The sequence below is a fragment of the Mobula hypostoma genome, chromosome 3, assembly GCF_963921235.1.
Source record: "Mobula hypostoma chromosome 3, sMobHyp1.1, whole genome shotgun sequence".
NCBI lineage: Eukaryota > Metazoa > Chordata > Chondrichthyes > Myliobatiformes > Myliobatidae > Mobula > Mobula hypostoma.
In genome coordinates, this window is record NC_086099.1 from 168410730 (window position 1) to 168428256 (window position 17527).

The following is a 17527-nucleotide window of genomic DNA, read 5'->3' on the forward strand; positions in this document are numbered from 1 at the left end:
AAAATATGAGGTGTTGCTCCTCCAACCTGAGAATAGCCTCGTCATGGCGGAAGAGAAGGCCTCATGTCAGAATGGGAAAGGGAATAGGAATCATAATGGTTGGCCGCCAGGAAATTGTGCTTTTGGTGGATGGAGTGGAAGTGCTCGACAAAGTGGTCTCCCAATTTACGGGTCAGGTCTCACCAATGTCGAGGAGGTCACATCGGGAGCACTGGATACAAAAGATGACCCTAACAGATTCGCAGATGTCTTTGGTGGTAGGAGCCCTTTGAAGATTATGGAATTTGTTGGGAATAATGTGTAGGATGCTGAGGCTCATGGAAATGGTGGGTGAGGACAAGAGGAAATTTATCCTTGTTTCAGTGGCGTAAATGAGTGGTGAGCGCAGATGTCCAGGAAATGGAGGAGATGTGGGCGAGGGTAGCATCAATGGTGGAGGAAGGGAACCCCGCTCTTTGAAAAAGGAGGACATTGATGCCCTGGAAGGGAAAGCTCATCCTGGAAACAGATGCAGTGGAGATGAAGGAACTGAAAAAAGGGAATGACAGTTTTACAGGAGACAGGATGGGAAGAGGTATCTTCAAGATGGCTTTGGGAATTGGGAGGTTTATAAAAGATGTCGGTGGACAGATTGTCTCAAGAGATGGAGAGGCAGAGAGATCAAAAAAGGGGAGAAAGGTGTTAGAGATAGACCAAGTGAATTTAAGAGCAGGGTGGAAGTTGAAGGCAATGTTGATGAAATTGATGAGATCAGCACAGGTGCATGACGCAGCACCAATATAGTCATCAAGGTAGCAGAGAAAGAGATGGGGAGTATTGCCAGGAAAGTCTTGGAACAGGTAATTTGATTCCGCTTCCACTATTTAATAATACACTGCAGACCTGAGTTATGAGAGAAGCTAAAGTGAGCAATACAGCATTAAGACTTGAAAATATTGAGAGCACACAGACTGGAGATACCCTAAAATTCAGCAATCTTTTGTTGTATGCCACAGAATGGTTTAAAGGGGCTATTAGCTGCTACTGTGAGAAAGAAACTTAACATTGATATTCTGATAACTGGAGCTTGTTACAGAATTAGCAGGAATATGTTCATGGTCCAGTATTCAGTGCTGCAGCAGATTAATGGCTCCATCATACTGAAAGAGTAGTACATTTACTACATTCTAACATAGTCTCTCAATCTGCCCTCTTCAGTCTTCTGGGGCACATTATTAAACACGTTATTATTGTAACCTCATCTCCCAATCCAGTATTTAGTCTTGTCTTTATACCATATCACGCCTTGCTCTCACTGTTATAATTAACAATCCTCCATCCATATGATCACCACATCCCTTTGCTTTACTGTATCGGCCATTTCTTTCTTTCCTTGATGGACAGAATACAAAACAACCAGAAACAGGTATTGAATAAGACATAGCCTGATGCAGCTGAAGGGCAATTGGCTCTGCAGTTAACTGTAAGGATGGAATGGAGACAAGAATATGGGGACTTCACCTCCACCTGCTGATTCTAATTCAACCAGACACACTGCATACAGCACTCAATGCATGGGTCTGAGAATGAAACTTAACTGTGCATAATTTTCTAACAACCAAGCACCAGTTTTGATCCCCACACTTCTGTTGGTTTGGTAAGAGAGGACAGCTGAGTTTTCGCTTGGTGATTTACACACCAGAAGTGAGCACAATGAGAAAATTGAGAAAGGGTTTGCAGTGAAAAGTCCAAAGTAGAGTATCAAAGAGTGTCCAAGCTCCCCTCAGTTCTCAGGTTGTCCATGATTAGGATACTTTTGCAGTAGTGTCTAAGGATGTGTGTTGCTGACAGGAATATCAAACTCACTGTACACCATGATGCAAAAGACACAAGTCCATATTAAGCCTGAATGGAAAAAAAATGCATTCCTCATCTTCACACAGTTTCGGAGTGCCAACTGTACAGAGTATCAATCATGGCAAATATGTAACTGATGCAGGTTCTAATCAAAAGAGTGCATACTGTGACTACCAACTTGAATAGAATACCTGCTACCCTAGTCTTAAGTCATATTCAGTAAAGGATTCGCCAGCTTACTGTGACTGGAAAGTATAGAAGGGAAAAAGGAACAATAGCAGTGGTGGCTCTGATCAAATTATTCCCTTCTAGAGACCAGACTTACAAAATTCTGTGCAGTTCTGATCGCCTAGCTGTAAGAAGGATGTCATTAACCTGGAAAGGACGAACAAGGACTAGGTGGCTTGAGTTACAAGGAGAGACTGGACAGGCTGGGGCTGCTTTCTCTGATGCATATAATATGCCTTATAGAAGTTTATAAAATCATGAGGATAATAAGATAAAATGGTCACAGTCCTCTTTGCCAGTACAGTATAGGGGAATCTTACGCTAGGGCATAGTTTAAGATATGAGGGAAAATACTTAAAGGGGATCTGAGAGGCTGCGTGTTATGTCTCACTAAAAGATGGTTTATGCCTGCCTCGACTGCCTGTGCCATACACCGAGGCCTATGAATTCACTGGATGGATCATTCCGCATCCCTCGGCAAAAGTAGAAGCGGGGGAGTCTGCTTCTTAATTAACACCTCATAGTGCTTGGATCTGACAGCCTGCTCACCCAGTTTGGAATATATAATGGTGAAATATCACCCATACTAGCTGACCATGAGTTCACTTCAGCTGTCCTGATGGCTGTGTTCGGCACGTGGCCAAGTGGTTAAGGCGTTCGTCTAGTGATCTCAAGGTCGCTGGTTCGAGCCTCAGCTGTGGCAGCATTTGTGCCTTGAGCAAGGCACTTAACCACACATTGCTCTAGTGTTTGTGTGAGGAGTGGCGTCCCACACAGACTTCCAAATTGTGCCTTGAAAGGCATGAAAATGCTTGACGCAGGCCTCTCATGGTCTGAGTCGATGTTCCCTCCCTTCCCCGACTGTAGACAGCAGTCTACATCCCTTCTCAGATGGATATGAGGCTTGCACTCTATGAACTATACTCTGTGGTCAACAACCCTGAAATAAGGCTATTTTCATCACTGCTGGTGACTTCAACAAAGTGTTACCATAATACTACCAGCGTATCTCCTGTGTCATCAGGGACCCAAACACTCTTGACCATTGCTGTAAAAGATGCCTACTGAGCCAAACGCAACCACACTGACTTCCTGACCAATAGATAGTAATCAGCAAGGACAGGCAGCACACCCCTGTTACTATTATCCTATACACTGGTGGTGCACAATGTGTGTCCTCAGCCCCCTACTCTCCTCAATATACAGTGTGGCCTTATTCTGCTCCGTAATCAAATTTGCAGGTGATACCACTGCAGCAGGCCGTATCTCAAATAATGATGATGAGTTGGAGTGTAGCATGGACGTGCACAGTTTAGTAACATGGTATCATGATAACCATCTTTCCCTCAATGGCAGCAACAGAACTGGTCATTGACTTTAGGAAGGGGAGCAGTGCACTTGCTCTTATCTACATCAATGGTGCTGAGCTTGAGAGCTTCAAATTCCTAGGAGTGAACATGACCAGGACCCTGTCTTGGTCCAATGACATAGAGTGTATAGTCAAGAAAGCTCACGAACACCTCACCTTCTTCAGGAGGCTAAAAAAAAAAAATGCACTTCCTTGTTGACCCTTAGCAGTTTTTATTGAGGTACCAAAGAAAGAATCCTATCTGGATGTAATGGCTTGACACAGCAAATACTCGGTCCGTGACTGCAAGGAACTGCAGAGAGCTGTGCACACAGCTCAACACAACACGAAAATCAGCCCCTGTCAATAGCTATTTTTATTATTTTTTATGGTAAGAGGTCTTTGCCACCCAATTACACCCATGTGACCAATTGCCCGACCAAACTGCATGTCTTTGGAACGTGGGAGGATAACTGGAGCACCTGGAGGAAACCCACACTATCACAGGACAGGACATACAAACTCCTTACACACAGTGGCAGGAGTGAACTCAGGACATCAGTGCTGCATTATTGTTATGCTAATCGCTATGCAACCGGACAGCCTGTTGCCTTGATAGAGCAGCCAACGTAATCAAAGACGATACCCACCCCAAACATAGAACATAGAACATATATCAGTACAGCACAGTACAGGCCCTTCGGCCCACAGTGTTGTGCCGACCCTCAAACCCTGCCTCCCATATAAGCCCCCACCTTAAATTCCTCCATATACCTGTCTAGTAGTCTCTTAAACTTCACTAGTGTATCTGCCTCCACCACTGACTCAGGCAGCGCATTCCACGCACCAACCACTCTCTGAGTAAAAAACCTTCCTCTAATATCCCCCTTGAACTTCCCACCCCTTACCTTAAAGCCATGTCCTCTTGTATAGAGCAGTGGTGCCCTGGGGAAGAGGCGCTGGCTATCTACTCTATCTATTCCTCTTAATATCTTGTACACCTCTATCATGTCTCCTCTCATCCTCCTTCTCTCCAAAGAGTAAAGCCCTAGCTCCCTTAATCTCTGATCATAATGAATACTTTCTAAACCAGGCAGCATCCTGGTAAATCCTCTCTGTACCCTTTCCAATGCTTCAACATCCTTCCTATAGTGAGGTGACCAGAACTGGGCACAGTACTCCAAGTGTGGCCTAACCAGAGTTTTATAGAGCTGCATCATTACATCGCGACTCTTAAACTCTATCCCTCGACTTATGAAAGCTAACACCCCATAAGCTTTCTTAACTACCCTATCCACCTGTGAGGCAACTTTCAGGGATCTGTGGACATGTACCCCGAGATCCCTCTGCTCCTCCACATTACCAAGTATCCTGCCATTTACTTTGTACTCTGTCTTGGAGTTTGTCCTTCCAAAGTGTACCACCTCACACTTCCCCAGGTTGAACTCCATCTGCCACTTCTCAGCCCACTTCTGCATCCTATCGATGTCTCTCTGCAATCTTTGACAATCCTCTACACTATCTACAACACCACCAACCTTTGTGTCGTCTGCAAACTTGCCAACCCACCCTTCTACCCCCACATCCAGGTCGTTAATAAAAATCACGAAAAGTAGAGGTCCCAGAACAGATCCTTGTGGGACACCACTAGTCACAATCCTCCAATCTGAGTGTACTCCCTCCACCACCACCCTCTGCCTTCTGCAGGCAAGCCAATTCTGAATCCACCTGGCCAAACTTCCCTGGATCCCATGCCTTCTAACTTTCTGAATAAGCCTACCGTGTGGAACATTCTTTCTTCTCCCTTCTCACATTGGGCAGAAGACAGAAAACCCTGAAAACTCGTACCTCCAGGCTCAAGGACAGCTTGTACCCTGTTGTTATAAAACTATTGAACAATTCCATAGTATAAGATAGACTCTTGATCTCGTTATGACCTTGCAGCTTATTGTCTACCTACACTGCGTTTTTTTGGGCTTGCCCATTATTATTTAATAGCTGGGAAGTTTCCTTTTGGAGAATAGCAAGACGTACTTTCAGGCAGCGCGGTAGCACAGCAGCTATTGATGTGCTATTAGAGCGCCAGCAACCTGCATTCAATTCTGCTGCTGTTTATAAGGAGTTTGTAAGTTCTCCCTATAACCATGTGCGTTTCCTCTAGGTGCTCAAGTTTCCTCTCGCATTACAATGACTTGCATGTTAGTAGGTTACTTGGTCACATGGGTGTAATTTGGCGACACAGAATCATTGGGCCTGAAGGGCTTGTTACTGTGCTGTCTCTCTAAACAAAGAAAAATAAATAGTTGGTAGGCAGTGGGGAGTGAGATGCTCTGCAGCTTCATTTTTAAGACAAGTACTGGTGCATATCAAAGGCAGCCATTAGACACAAGTGCACATGCACCATAATCTGATTTCTTTCTCAACTTTTGGTTTCAGTAATATTACACTTGATATTCATTAGTCTGTTGCCTCACAAATGTGTTCAGCCACATTTGAAAGGCCAATTCTTTGACTCGGAGCATCCATGCAGCAGGTCTGTTACATACTTGAAGAAATCAGGATAATTAGTCAGGCAGTAGCTATGAAGGAGAATAAACAGTCCACATTTCAGGCCGGGACCCTTCATCAGAACTGGAAAGGAAGGGGGAAGAAACCAGAATAAGAAGGTAGGGTGGGGGGAGGGCAGGTGATAAGTGAAACCAGGTAAGGGGGAAAGACAGTGGGTGGGGGGGGGTGAGTTAAGAAACCGAGAGGTGACAAGCAAAGAGGTGAAGGGCTGAAGATAAAGTAATCTGACAGGAGGGGACAGCGGGCTATGGAAAAAGGGGAAGGAGAAAGGGCACCAGGGGGTGGTGATGGGCAGGTGTAAAGAGAAGGAAGTAGGAGGGGAACCAAAATCAGGAATGGGAAAAGGGAGGATGGGAGGCAGGGAAAATACTGGAAGGTAGAGAAATTAGTATTCATGATACCCTCTCACACCTGGTGTTTCTGAAGCTCTTAATCATTCATTCACTATTGTCCTTCTCTGGGTAAGGCAAATTTCAACACAAATAGCCCAGATGGTATTGTGCCTGTGGATTGCTCGAACTGATACTTTCAAAGTAGGGAAAGTGAGCAGTTATGTTCAGGAGCTTCCACAAGTCTAATGGCACCCTTCAATATGCATCAAGCTGAGTGTCTGAAATGAAGCTGTGGAACACTGGGCAGCAATGAGTTGCAGCTGAGGGAAGCACAATCAATTTATAGAAAGATCAAATTAAGGAAATCGCAATAGTTATGTTGTGAAGCTGTGGAGTTCAATTGCCAAGTTTTTGCTCATCAGGTATTCAGACTCCATTCAGTGCTGTTGTGCTCTTGAGCCTTGGCTTCCCTTCCAAGTTCCAGGGGAAACTCAGAAAGCACATGAAGACTGTAATAGACCCATTTCTAATTTACATTTCTCTGAAGAAGTAGAATGTGCATTGACAGTGCTAACCTGCCTTTACTGTATAGGTTTCCCATGTCCACACTGACATAGATGGGATAAATGTGAAAATGGCAGGTTAGCATACTCAAATACATTGCCACTTTTGGTGAATTTAACTTGCCTCCCTCTTTCAAACCAACTCATTTGTACGAGTTAACATTCTCCCTTTCATCTTTGTCACTGTCAAATTTGCCAGAACATTGTTAACAATTTGGAGACATATACTGCTTTTTTCAGACACTCAATTACTCAATAAATCCACAATAACATTATTACAACCACTAAGTCATCAACAGGATATGTTTGCCTTTTCCCACCAAAACACCTGCCATCCAGCACAGAAGATGCAAAAACACCTCCTAATGAACATCACAGTATGCATAATTTAAAGCAATAGATAATTGAAAATCATTTCAAAGGAAATTAATTCAACAACACAGGTGACTGATAAGAACTATAGTTTTGCTTGTGTAGCCTATATTGTCATTAATATTCTTGAAGTTATTTTCTTATTGCTACCTCCAGTATATACATTACTCTAATGGCAGATGAATGTGAACTGTCCTCGGTGACTTTTAGAAACTTCTTAAATTGATCCACCACAAAATCACAGCCTTCTTCTTTAAACAGTGTAAATGCAGATCCGTCTATCTCATGTAAAGTGTTCATAAAGTACTTTTGAAAGTGATAAATCTATACCATCTTTTTAATATATAACACAGGGCACATCCTCTGTCTGAGTTTTAAATGACATTTCCTCAAAAAGTCACTTCAAATCAACGGATTTAATGAATTTAGTGAATTTACAAAATAACTGGAACCAAACATCTCAGTGTAATTATGACTTAACAGCTGGAATTTAGCCTTCTGTCAGTTAACAGCTCTCTGTCATGGGGATTTTCAGCATAAATAGGAGGGTACTCCTTTACCATGTGAAATGGAGGTACGTGCTCCACATCAAGCATGATAATTCCATTCGATTATCTAACTCACTGTAATTGTTATGGAGAATAAGTGTTCAGGACAGTTGCAATCAAATTCTTCTTGACAAAAGTAACTGATCATTCTTTGATTTACATAGAACATAGAACAGTACAGCACAGTACAGGCCCTTCGGCCCACAATGTTGTGCCGACCCTCAAACCCTGCCTCCCGTATAAGCCCCCACCTTAAATTTCCCCCATATACCTGTCTAGTAGTCTCTTAAACTTCACGAGTGTATCTGCCTCCACCACTGACTCAGGCAGTGCATTCCACGCACCAACCACTCTCTGAGTAAAAAACCTTCCTCTAATATCCCCCTTGAACTTCCCACCCCTTACCTTAAAGCCATGTCCTCTTATATTGAGCAGTGGTGCCCTGGGGAAGAGGCGCTAGCTATCCACTCTATCTATTCCTCTTAATATCTTGTACACCTCTATCATGTCTCCTCTCATCCTCCTTCTCTCCAACGAGTAAAGCCCTAGTTTGTTCTATTTGTTCTCCTTGGGGGGAATAAAGGCAACTTAGAAACCAGTGGTGGAGACTAACTAACTCATCTTGCTAAGTCCTCTGGACAACAATGAGATTACAGGTCTTGGTCTATCCTCAGGTGAAGAACCTGCCTCTTGGGGAATCCCTACACTCTCTGGGAAAATAAGAGTTTCATCTCTATTTCACATTTCAGTACCTTATGTTCAAATATTTTATTAATATTACAGCCTGTCACTTAATATAACGTTGAAGACAACTTACTGTAGTCTTTTAGCTATCGTCTGGATGTTAAGGTGACATATTTCAACTAAATTGTAAATTCTGTTCTATACAATTTGTGTACCTTTAATCCACAAAATACATGTTTGTTCTCCTATAATGGAGCAAATATCAAATTTTCTGATTTTTTAAAAAACTTATTACTAGTAGCATAATTTCTTAGTTAGCTTATTGCATTAAGAAACATGCCCCTTTAGGTTTCTATTTGGCTGAACAATCAAAATAGTTTCCAGGGGAGGCAATTACTTTCATAACCATGTAGTGCAATGGTGCAGTCAGTAAAGTACTATCTCAGAGCTTGAGCAACACATCTAGTCCTCATCTCCAGGGCTGTCTGTGTGGAGTGTGCACCTCCTGCCTGTGATCGTGTGGGCTTCCTCTGGTTTCTCCAACTTCCTCACCCATCACACAGGTGTGAGGTTCAGGAGGTTAGCTGACCACTGTACATTGCTCTAATGTGTAGGTGAGTGGTAAAAGCTGAGGGCAGTTGATGGGAGACGGTAGAATAAAATGGAATTAATACATGGTGGTTAGTGTGAAAGGGCCTGCCTCCATGATTCTACAAGCTAAACATGTTTACACAGAACAATTTTCAGTAATTCAAATCTGTAAGCAAGGCTAAGAACATTTTAGGTGTAAATATTTTACTCCTCAAAGAGAATAAGCATATCTGGCTGCTTTAGTTTTAAAAGTTTCACAGATTTAAGGCATACCCAGGTCATAGTCAGAGAGTCATAGACAGAAACAGAAGGCCATTTGGCTCACCATTCCTGCAATGACCACCTAGTAACCATTTTACGCGAATCCTACCCTAACTCAATTTACTGTCCCCACATTTCCATTAACTCTCCTCATTCTATCACTCACTCACACAGTGACAGGAATTTACAATGCTGAACTTACATACCAATCCCCATGTCTTTGGGATTTGAGAGAATCCAAGCACCCAGAGAAAGCTCACACGGAGTTATAAGAACAGTTTTTCACCAAATTGTTGTACTAGTTTTCCTTAAGCAAATAAAACAGGAAATTATTCTCTTTAAGAACATATACACCCAGTTTGAAATATGCCAACCAAGTTACAAACATTTCACCAAAACTAATTGAGATTGAAAATAGCCACAACAGAACATTTATACAACAGCCAAATTTCATGCTATCAGTAGATGAGAAAGCAAAACCTATTTTTAGCTGATTATGAAAGAATCTTATGTAAATAGTTTGTGAATTCTGTACATCATTGCTGGGGTGGCTGAGAGATACTTCTACATTCTTTCTTTTATTACACAAGTGGAAAGAGGTGGGTATTAAATCACTGAAATTGTGAAATGAGTGTTCAGTTCTTCATAGAGGAAAATTCTTGCAGTCAACATGTTAATGATATCTGTCAACATTCAAACGGGCATTGATTCTTGGTGGTGTAAGTTTAAAATTAATATACTGATTCAGGTACTATAATCAACAAAGCATCAGTGGCCTTTACACAAAAACTTCAAGAAAAAACAAAGAGCTCCCTGTTTCATCTCACATTGCAATACAACAAAATTAAGTGCTTTAATGACACAGGCTCATGACAAGGGAAAAGATGTCTTGTTTTACCTGAGTTCGGTTGAAAGCCACGCGAGCGAACACTGCTTGAGAGATTCCAGCTCGCTTCAACTCATCGCGAACCCACTGGTAGATTTCGGAAGACACTTCAGCATTTGATGAAGTCTGTTGTTCCAATGGTTTAGTCATTGATCGGTTGACAGGAGGGTGATTTAGGTATTGCTGATTTAGGGATTGCTGTGCCAGCAGTCTGTTGACAGCAAATTGTTGATTTAATATCTGGGCCATAACCAGCTGCTGGTTCACCAGCTGTGGACTAAGAGGCGCAGAGACAAGTCCAGGATGCAAATTAGAAAGTTGGGGCCTGGTTGTTGGCTGACCACCATGAGGAAGTTGAGCTGGTGATGGTGGCTGGGGCAGATCAGTACCATTCCCAGGAACTGTTTGTGCTCCAAAGTTTACATGATTTGTTCCCGTCTGAGAAATAGACAGTTCAGACATCGTCTCCATTTCAGCTAGAGCAATGAGAAAAATAGAAATGAACTGAAAATACTCAAACTAACAACAATCATTGCTTGAAAAAACTATATTTTATTAGTTTGTATGTTACATGTTAGTATGTTTTGCTGTTAATACTAGCTTGGCAAACAAAAAGAAATTGCCGTAGATGGTACAGCCTTATCAACTTTTTGCCACATTTTTTGCAGCTGTCAGCAATAACAAAATATAGCAAAAAAGCATTTAAAAATATAGTACACACGTACATAGTTCATTATGTTTCTGTCCTTTAATAATAGAAGCTCCTTTTCATAAGTGAAATGCACACATTTACTGTGGCTGAGTATTGTAAAACAGAAAATGCCTAAAATTCATTCTACCAATCACAACTCATAATCAGGGTCACACTTCATTGCCATATTTGCATGAATAAAACAAAGCACTGGAATTGATTGGTTCATAATTCATTTTCATACAATAATAGTAAAATCCAATTAAACAAACAGGAATCAATCACATGTATCAAATAAAAGTGAACTGACTGACAGTGAGGAACTTCCAGGTACATAGGACAACCAAATGAGGATGAACAGTTGAAAGACTGGAAAAGTCAAGTCATTCCAAATCCATCCACAAGGGGAAAAAAAACGACGTGTGCAATCCCTGTCAATGAAACTTGATTTGATGCTGACACGACAGAGTTTCTGCTTTGGGTACAATCAACAATTTAGCACAAACTGCACCCAAAATTGCACTTGCTTTTTTTCCCTCCACCTGTCCCCACCAAATAGTTCCTTGAGCTAATTTGCATAATATGTACACAAAGTCAAGCTTATGAAAGCAGAATGAACTGCCTTAGAATGATTAATTTCAGAGATAACAAAGGCCTACAATGTCTGCAACTGCAGCCTAGATGAAGCAGGAACATTAATGATAGAAACATATCTTGGAATGAAATAAGACATTAAGCTCTTAGAAACATTACCTCTTTCTTTTGCTACAGATGTGGCCTGACCTTCAGAGCATTTTCAGCATTTTCTGCTTTTTAAAAAAATTTGATTGCGAAGACTTTAGTTCTGTACTAAACAATTGCCAGGGAGAGAAGACAGTGGCTAAAGAGCAGAGTTTAAACTGTGGATCAAGATAATGTCCTTAGTTCCTAATATTTAGTTGGAGGAAAATTCTGCTCACTTAAACTGGACATGGTTAAGTAGTTGCACAATTAGTGGAGAAGTGAAGTAATGATGCCATAGAGCTGTGTATTACCCTTGTACAATGGAATCTGATGTCATATTTTCAGATGAAAATACTACATGAGAATTGGGAAGAGGCCAATGAGAACATCCTAAGAGACATCAAGGGGTATTGGTATGGGCACAGGAAGAGAAACCATTACTGATGATACTTTCGCTATGAATAAATTGGAAAGAATGAAACCCCTGGCAAGTAGAGTCCCAAGTCATCAGGATGACTGTGATAAGGCATTATAGGAGGATGGTGTGGTCAAACAAATGAAAAATTGAAGTCAGAATGAAAAAGATGTCAAAGATTCACAATGATCAGAGACTTCTAGTACAGAGATAGTAGATGCTTGAGGAGCTTCAGACAAAGAGTTCTGCATAATAACACCATATTTGGGAATATAGAAGTGACAGGAAGATTAGAGATGGCCAATTTTTTAAATAGATGGAGGTCACAAGGCTTGAATTTTTCTTTAGAGAAAGGTAATTATTGGTATATATGAAGTTTATACCTGTTCTTAATTTTCCAGTTGACAGAGAACTAAGTCTCAGTACACGTTCTGCTTTTACAAATTCCTATGCTCATATCAAAAAACTGAAACACAGCTATAATTATACATGCCCTAATACCCGCCACATACCCACCTCCACAACCCAATGTGTTGTCACATTATCACTTTCAAGTACAGTATATTTAAAATACTGTAGATCTATTTTATCCTACCTGAGACTGTTTTATCTTATCTTTGACAGTGGTGCTAAAAACTTTGTGAACCCTGTAGAACTTTTTCTATTTCTGCATAAATATGACCTAAAATGTGATTAGATCTTCATGCAAGTCCTAAAACTAGATAAAGAGAACCCAATTAAATAACATAAAAACATTATATTCGTTCATTTATTTATTGAGAAAAATGATCCAATATTACCTGTATTTTATTGGAATAAATATGTGAACTTCTAGGGTAATGCCTTCTATAAAAGCTGTTTAGAGTTGGGCGTTCCAATCAATGAGATGAGATTGGAGGTGTGGATAATAGAGGTGCCCTGGCCTATAAAAAAACACAAAGTCAGGTAACACACACAAAATGCTGGAGGAACTCAGCAGACCAGGCAGCATTTATGGAAAAGAGTACAGTCAATGTTTTGGGCCGGGACTCTTCAATCCTGCTTGAGTTCCTCCAGCATTTTGTTGTGTTGCTTGGATTTCCAGCATCTGCAGATTCTCTTGTTTATAATTGGATACAAAGTCAGATTCTCTTCTCAAGAAAGATCTGTTTATGTGCACTATGCCTCAATCAAAACAACTTTCCGAGGACCTTAGAAGAAGAAGGGTAAAGTTGCATGAAGCTGGAAAAGGCTACAAGATCATTTCTAAAGACCTGAGTGTACATCAGTCCACAGAAGGAGTAATTGTCTACAAATGGAGGAAACTCAGTACTGTTGCTACTTTGCTACTCTCCCTAGGAGTGGGTATCCTGCAAAGATCACACCAAGGGTATAACGTGCTATGCTGAAAAAGGTAAAAAAGAACCCAAGGGTAACAGTAAAAGATCTGCAGAAATCTCTAGAACTTGCTAAAGTCTCTCTACATGTGTTTCCTTTAAGAAAAACACTGAAGAAGAATGGTGTTCATGGAAGGACACCATGGAAGAAACCCCTGCTCTCCAAAAGAAAACAATTGCTGCACACCTCAAGTTTGCAAAAGACCAACTGGATGTTCTACAACACTTCTGGGACAAAGTTCTGTGGACAGATGAGACAAAGGTTGAACTTTCTGGCAGAAACGCACATTGCTATGTTTGGAGGAAGAAGGGCAATACACACCAACACCAAAACTTCATCCCAACTGCGAAGCATGGTGGAAGAGGCATCATGGTTTGGGGCTGCATTGCTGCCTCAGGGCCTGAAATCTTAAGAACTTTCTACAGAGGCACAATTGAGAGCATCCTGACTGACTGCATCACTGCCTGGTATGGGAACTGTACTTAATTCAATCGCAGGACTCTGCAGAGAGTGGTGTGGACAGCTAGAGCATCTGTAGTTGTGAACTTCCCACTATTCAGGGCCCGAAGGGTCATTAGGGACCTGAGTCACCCCAACCACAAACTGTTCCAGCTGCTACCATCCAGGAAACAGTACCGCAGCATAAAAGCCAGGACCAACAGGCTCCGGGACAGCTTCTTCCACAAGGCCATCAGACTGATTAATTCACGCTGATACAATCGTATTTCTCATGTTGTCACAACTGTACTTCTATGTTGTATTGACTATCCTGTTGTAGATACTATTTATTATAAATTACTATAAATTGCACGTTGCACATTTAGATGGAGACGTAACGTAAAGATTTTTACTCCTCATGTATATGAAGGATATAAGTAATAAAGTCAATTCAATTCAATTCAATAGCTTGCAATCATTGAGGGAAAAATGAATTCAAAATTGTATCAAGATATTTTACAGAAGAATGTCAGGGAAGCAGTCCGTCACCTGAAGCTTAACAGAAGTTGGATGATGCAACAAGACAATGATCCAAAATATATATCAACAACAGAATGGTTTACAAAGAAGAAAATTTGTATTTTGGAATGGCCAAGTCAAAGTCCTGACCTTAATCCTATAGAAATGTTGTGGAAGGACCTAAAGCAAGCAGTGCATGCAAGGAAGCCCACCAACATCCTAGAAATGAAAAAGATTTGTATGGAGGAGTGGTCTAATATAGGACTAATCAACAGTTACCTGAAATGTATGGTTGAAGTTATTACTGTCCAAGGGGGTCACACCAGTTACTGAAAGCAAAGATTCACATGCTTTTTCCAACAAATAAATGTAATATTGGATCATTTTTCTCAATAAATAAATGAACAAGTATAGTATTTTTGTGTTATTTATTAAATTGGATTGTCTTCATCTAGATTTAGAACTTGTATGAAGATCTGACCACATTTTAGGTATTACTTCTGCAGAAATAGAGAAAATTCTACAAGGTTCACAAACTTTCTATACACCTCTGTACACCTCTATACACCACTTGTACAAGATACTAAGAGGCATGGTCAGAGGGGATAGCTTGCAACTTTTTCCCCAGGTGTCGGAATGGCTAACACAAGAGGGAATAATTTTAAGGTGATTGTTGAAATTATAGTAGGGAAACCAGAGGTAGCTTTTTTTTTATTACAGAGAGCAGTAGGTGCGTGGAATCCACTGCCGGGGTGGTGGTAGACATACTGTAGATATATTAGGGACATTTAATGGACTCCTAGATTAAGAGCATAGATGAAAGAAAAATGCAGGGCTCCGTGGAAGGGATGGGTTAAATTGATCTTGGAGTAAGGTTAAAAGGTTAGCATAACATTATGTGGGCTGAAGGGCCTATATATTGTGCTGTACGGTTTGATATTCTATGTTATAACATAGAAGTTTACATTGCAAATGTGTTAATAGCAATTCAAATGAAACTAATTAAATAGATAATTTTAAAACACCTCGGTCCAATTTATACCCTCTAATCCCTTTGCATGAAGTTTTGGTCTTGACATCCTAAATGCAATGCCAGTAGTAACTGGCACATTTTGAACAATTTGAATCACAGATTAATACTTAGTTTGCTGTTTAAAACAAGAGCTAAATGGCAAAAATAGTGCAAGAATGGACAGATTATATCATCATCACCTAGACAATACAATACTGTTTCAAGAAACCAGAAGCCACATATCTAACTATCGAATCAAACAGAATAGTTGTCAGAAGAAAAAAGTGCCAGAATTAAGAGTGAAAGAATCCTCTAAAACTATGATAAGTCTAAAGGTAAAATGAAGAAGGACTTTAGTTATGGGGAGTGATTGGATAGGCTGGTCTTAATGGCATGATGTGATGTATATAAGATCATGAGAAACACGGGTACGGTAAACAATCAAAATCAAAAAGCATAGATTTAAGATGAGAGGAAGGAATTTTAAAGAAAATCTGAGAGCTAAATTTATTTTACACAGAGAGTGGCTGACATCTGTATAAACTGCCAGAATGGTGGTGGAATCACAATAATTATGATTAAGAGGCATTTAGTCAGACTCTTAAATAGGCAAGGCTTAGAAAGATATTGTCTAAATGTGGGCAAATGGGTTGCTGTAGATGGGCAAAATATTCAGCATTTCTTATCTTCAATGATTGAGCTGCCATGGAAAATGAATTGCCAAGAAATCTTTGGTGGACACAGTCTTAAGGAGCCAGTAAAACCAGTAAACACCAATTAAATTATGTCAATCAGCTTCAAATACTTTTCAAGTCCTTAGTTTATTAACTTATGTTAATATGTGCCACCTAAAACATGAGTTAACATTTCTCTTTTAAATATTGAATGAGTTGCTGTGCATTTCCAACATTTTCAGTTCATCAGTCACACTTCAATCAGTTTCAATGAGTTTCATCTCTGCCAGTGTAGCTATTAAAATTAAGATGTCACCTGAGTTTTCTAATAAAACTAACTGTACCATTAGATTCAGCATAATTTCAGATTTGGGGTTGGGAAATCTACAAATTCTGAACAAAACCCAGATTTAATAGTTTTAAACCACAACAGTAAATATTCAGCAAAATTCCTAAAAACAGTACAGCTTGACTGAATACTCGCCCCACCTGACACTTTAAGATACAAGTCAAAACTGACTCTGAGATTTCCAAGTATTCACAAAGCTAATTCATTAACATTTACTGTACTAACATGGACAATAGCATGTGAGAGTTACTGGGAAAAAAACAATCACAAAATCAGTATGATCCTTAAAACAAATCAAATAAAATACTCTTCCATTTGCCTTGTGTCTTTGACTGCACTAATTTCAGCTAATTTAGCTACCATCAATTTCTGAGGGCAGTGCTCTTCAGTTAATTTTTACATATTGTATGAAACACTAAAAAGCACATTGAGCCAGAAAGTCACACAATTTTCATTAAAAATAATTATTTTACCAGTAAAAATAAAAATGATTAATAGCTTCTTTGGACATTACTTAGAGTTGCTTACTTTACTTTATGAATGATGATAAACAATTATCAAATGCATTTTTCCTCTCAAACTAACTTACACAAATATCTTGAATTGACTTTTTTTCTCTGGGAAATGAATGCTGTAAACCACTGCCTCAGGGTAAAACAAAATGACTTATTATTCTCGAAGCAGCAAGAAATTCACAGTTTTTATGTCATCTTTACATATTTACCATGTGGCTTCATCTGGAACTCCAAACACAATACCAGACTGATAAAACGCAGAGCCATTATATTTGCAATGTTACTTTTTTTTTGCAGAGGTCTTACCGTGAACATCTGTGAATCAGTGATGAGCTATGTTTTGAGTTACCAATATCCATTAAAGGAGTTCTTACTGTCAGAATGTTTTCTCAGTTTTTGTGATAGCTTAGGCATACACAAAAACTATTTTAAAATTAAAACAAAGCTAGTCCACAGACTTGTAGTAAAATTTGTCACTGCTTCACTTCACATTGAAAATGTTCGTGTAATTTATTTGTTGTATGTTATGTAATACCCCTGGGGTTCTATTCTGAAAACGCATCTGCAATCATTTTTTCATCATAATTGCTGATTCCA

The 17527-nt window shown here is 40.0% G+C and overlaps 1 protein-coding gene across 6 annotated transcripts in view; it reads right to left on the minus strand.

Annotated features, from left to right (window-relative positions):
- LOC134344378 (DNA-binding protein SATB1-like) overlaps positions 1–17527 on the minus strand; it is a 160996-nt gene that overhangs the window by 95648 nt on the left and 47821 nt on the right. For all 6 annotated transcript variants that reach the window (XM_063044070.1, XM_063044067.1, XM_063044066.1 and 3 more), the window contains one exon: positions 10230–10693. In XM_063044070.1, coding sequence (XP_062900140.1) covers positions 10230–10693 — 464 coding nt within the window. The remainder of the gene's footprint in view (positions 1–10229; positions 10694–17527) is intronic.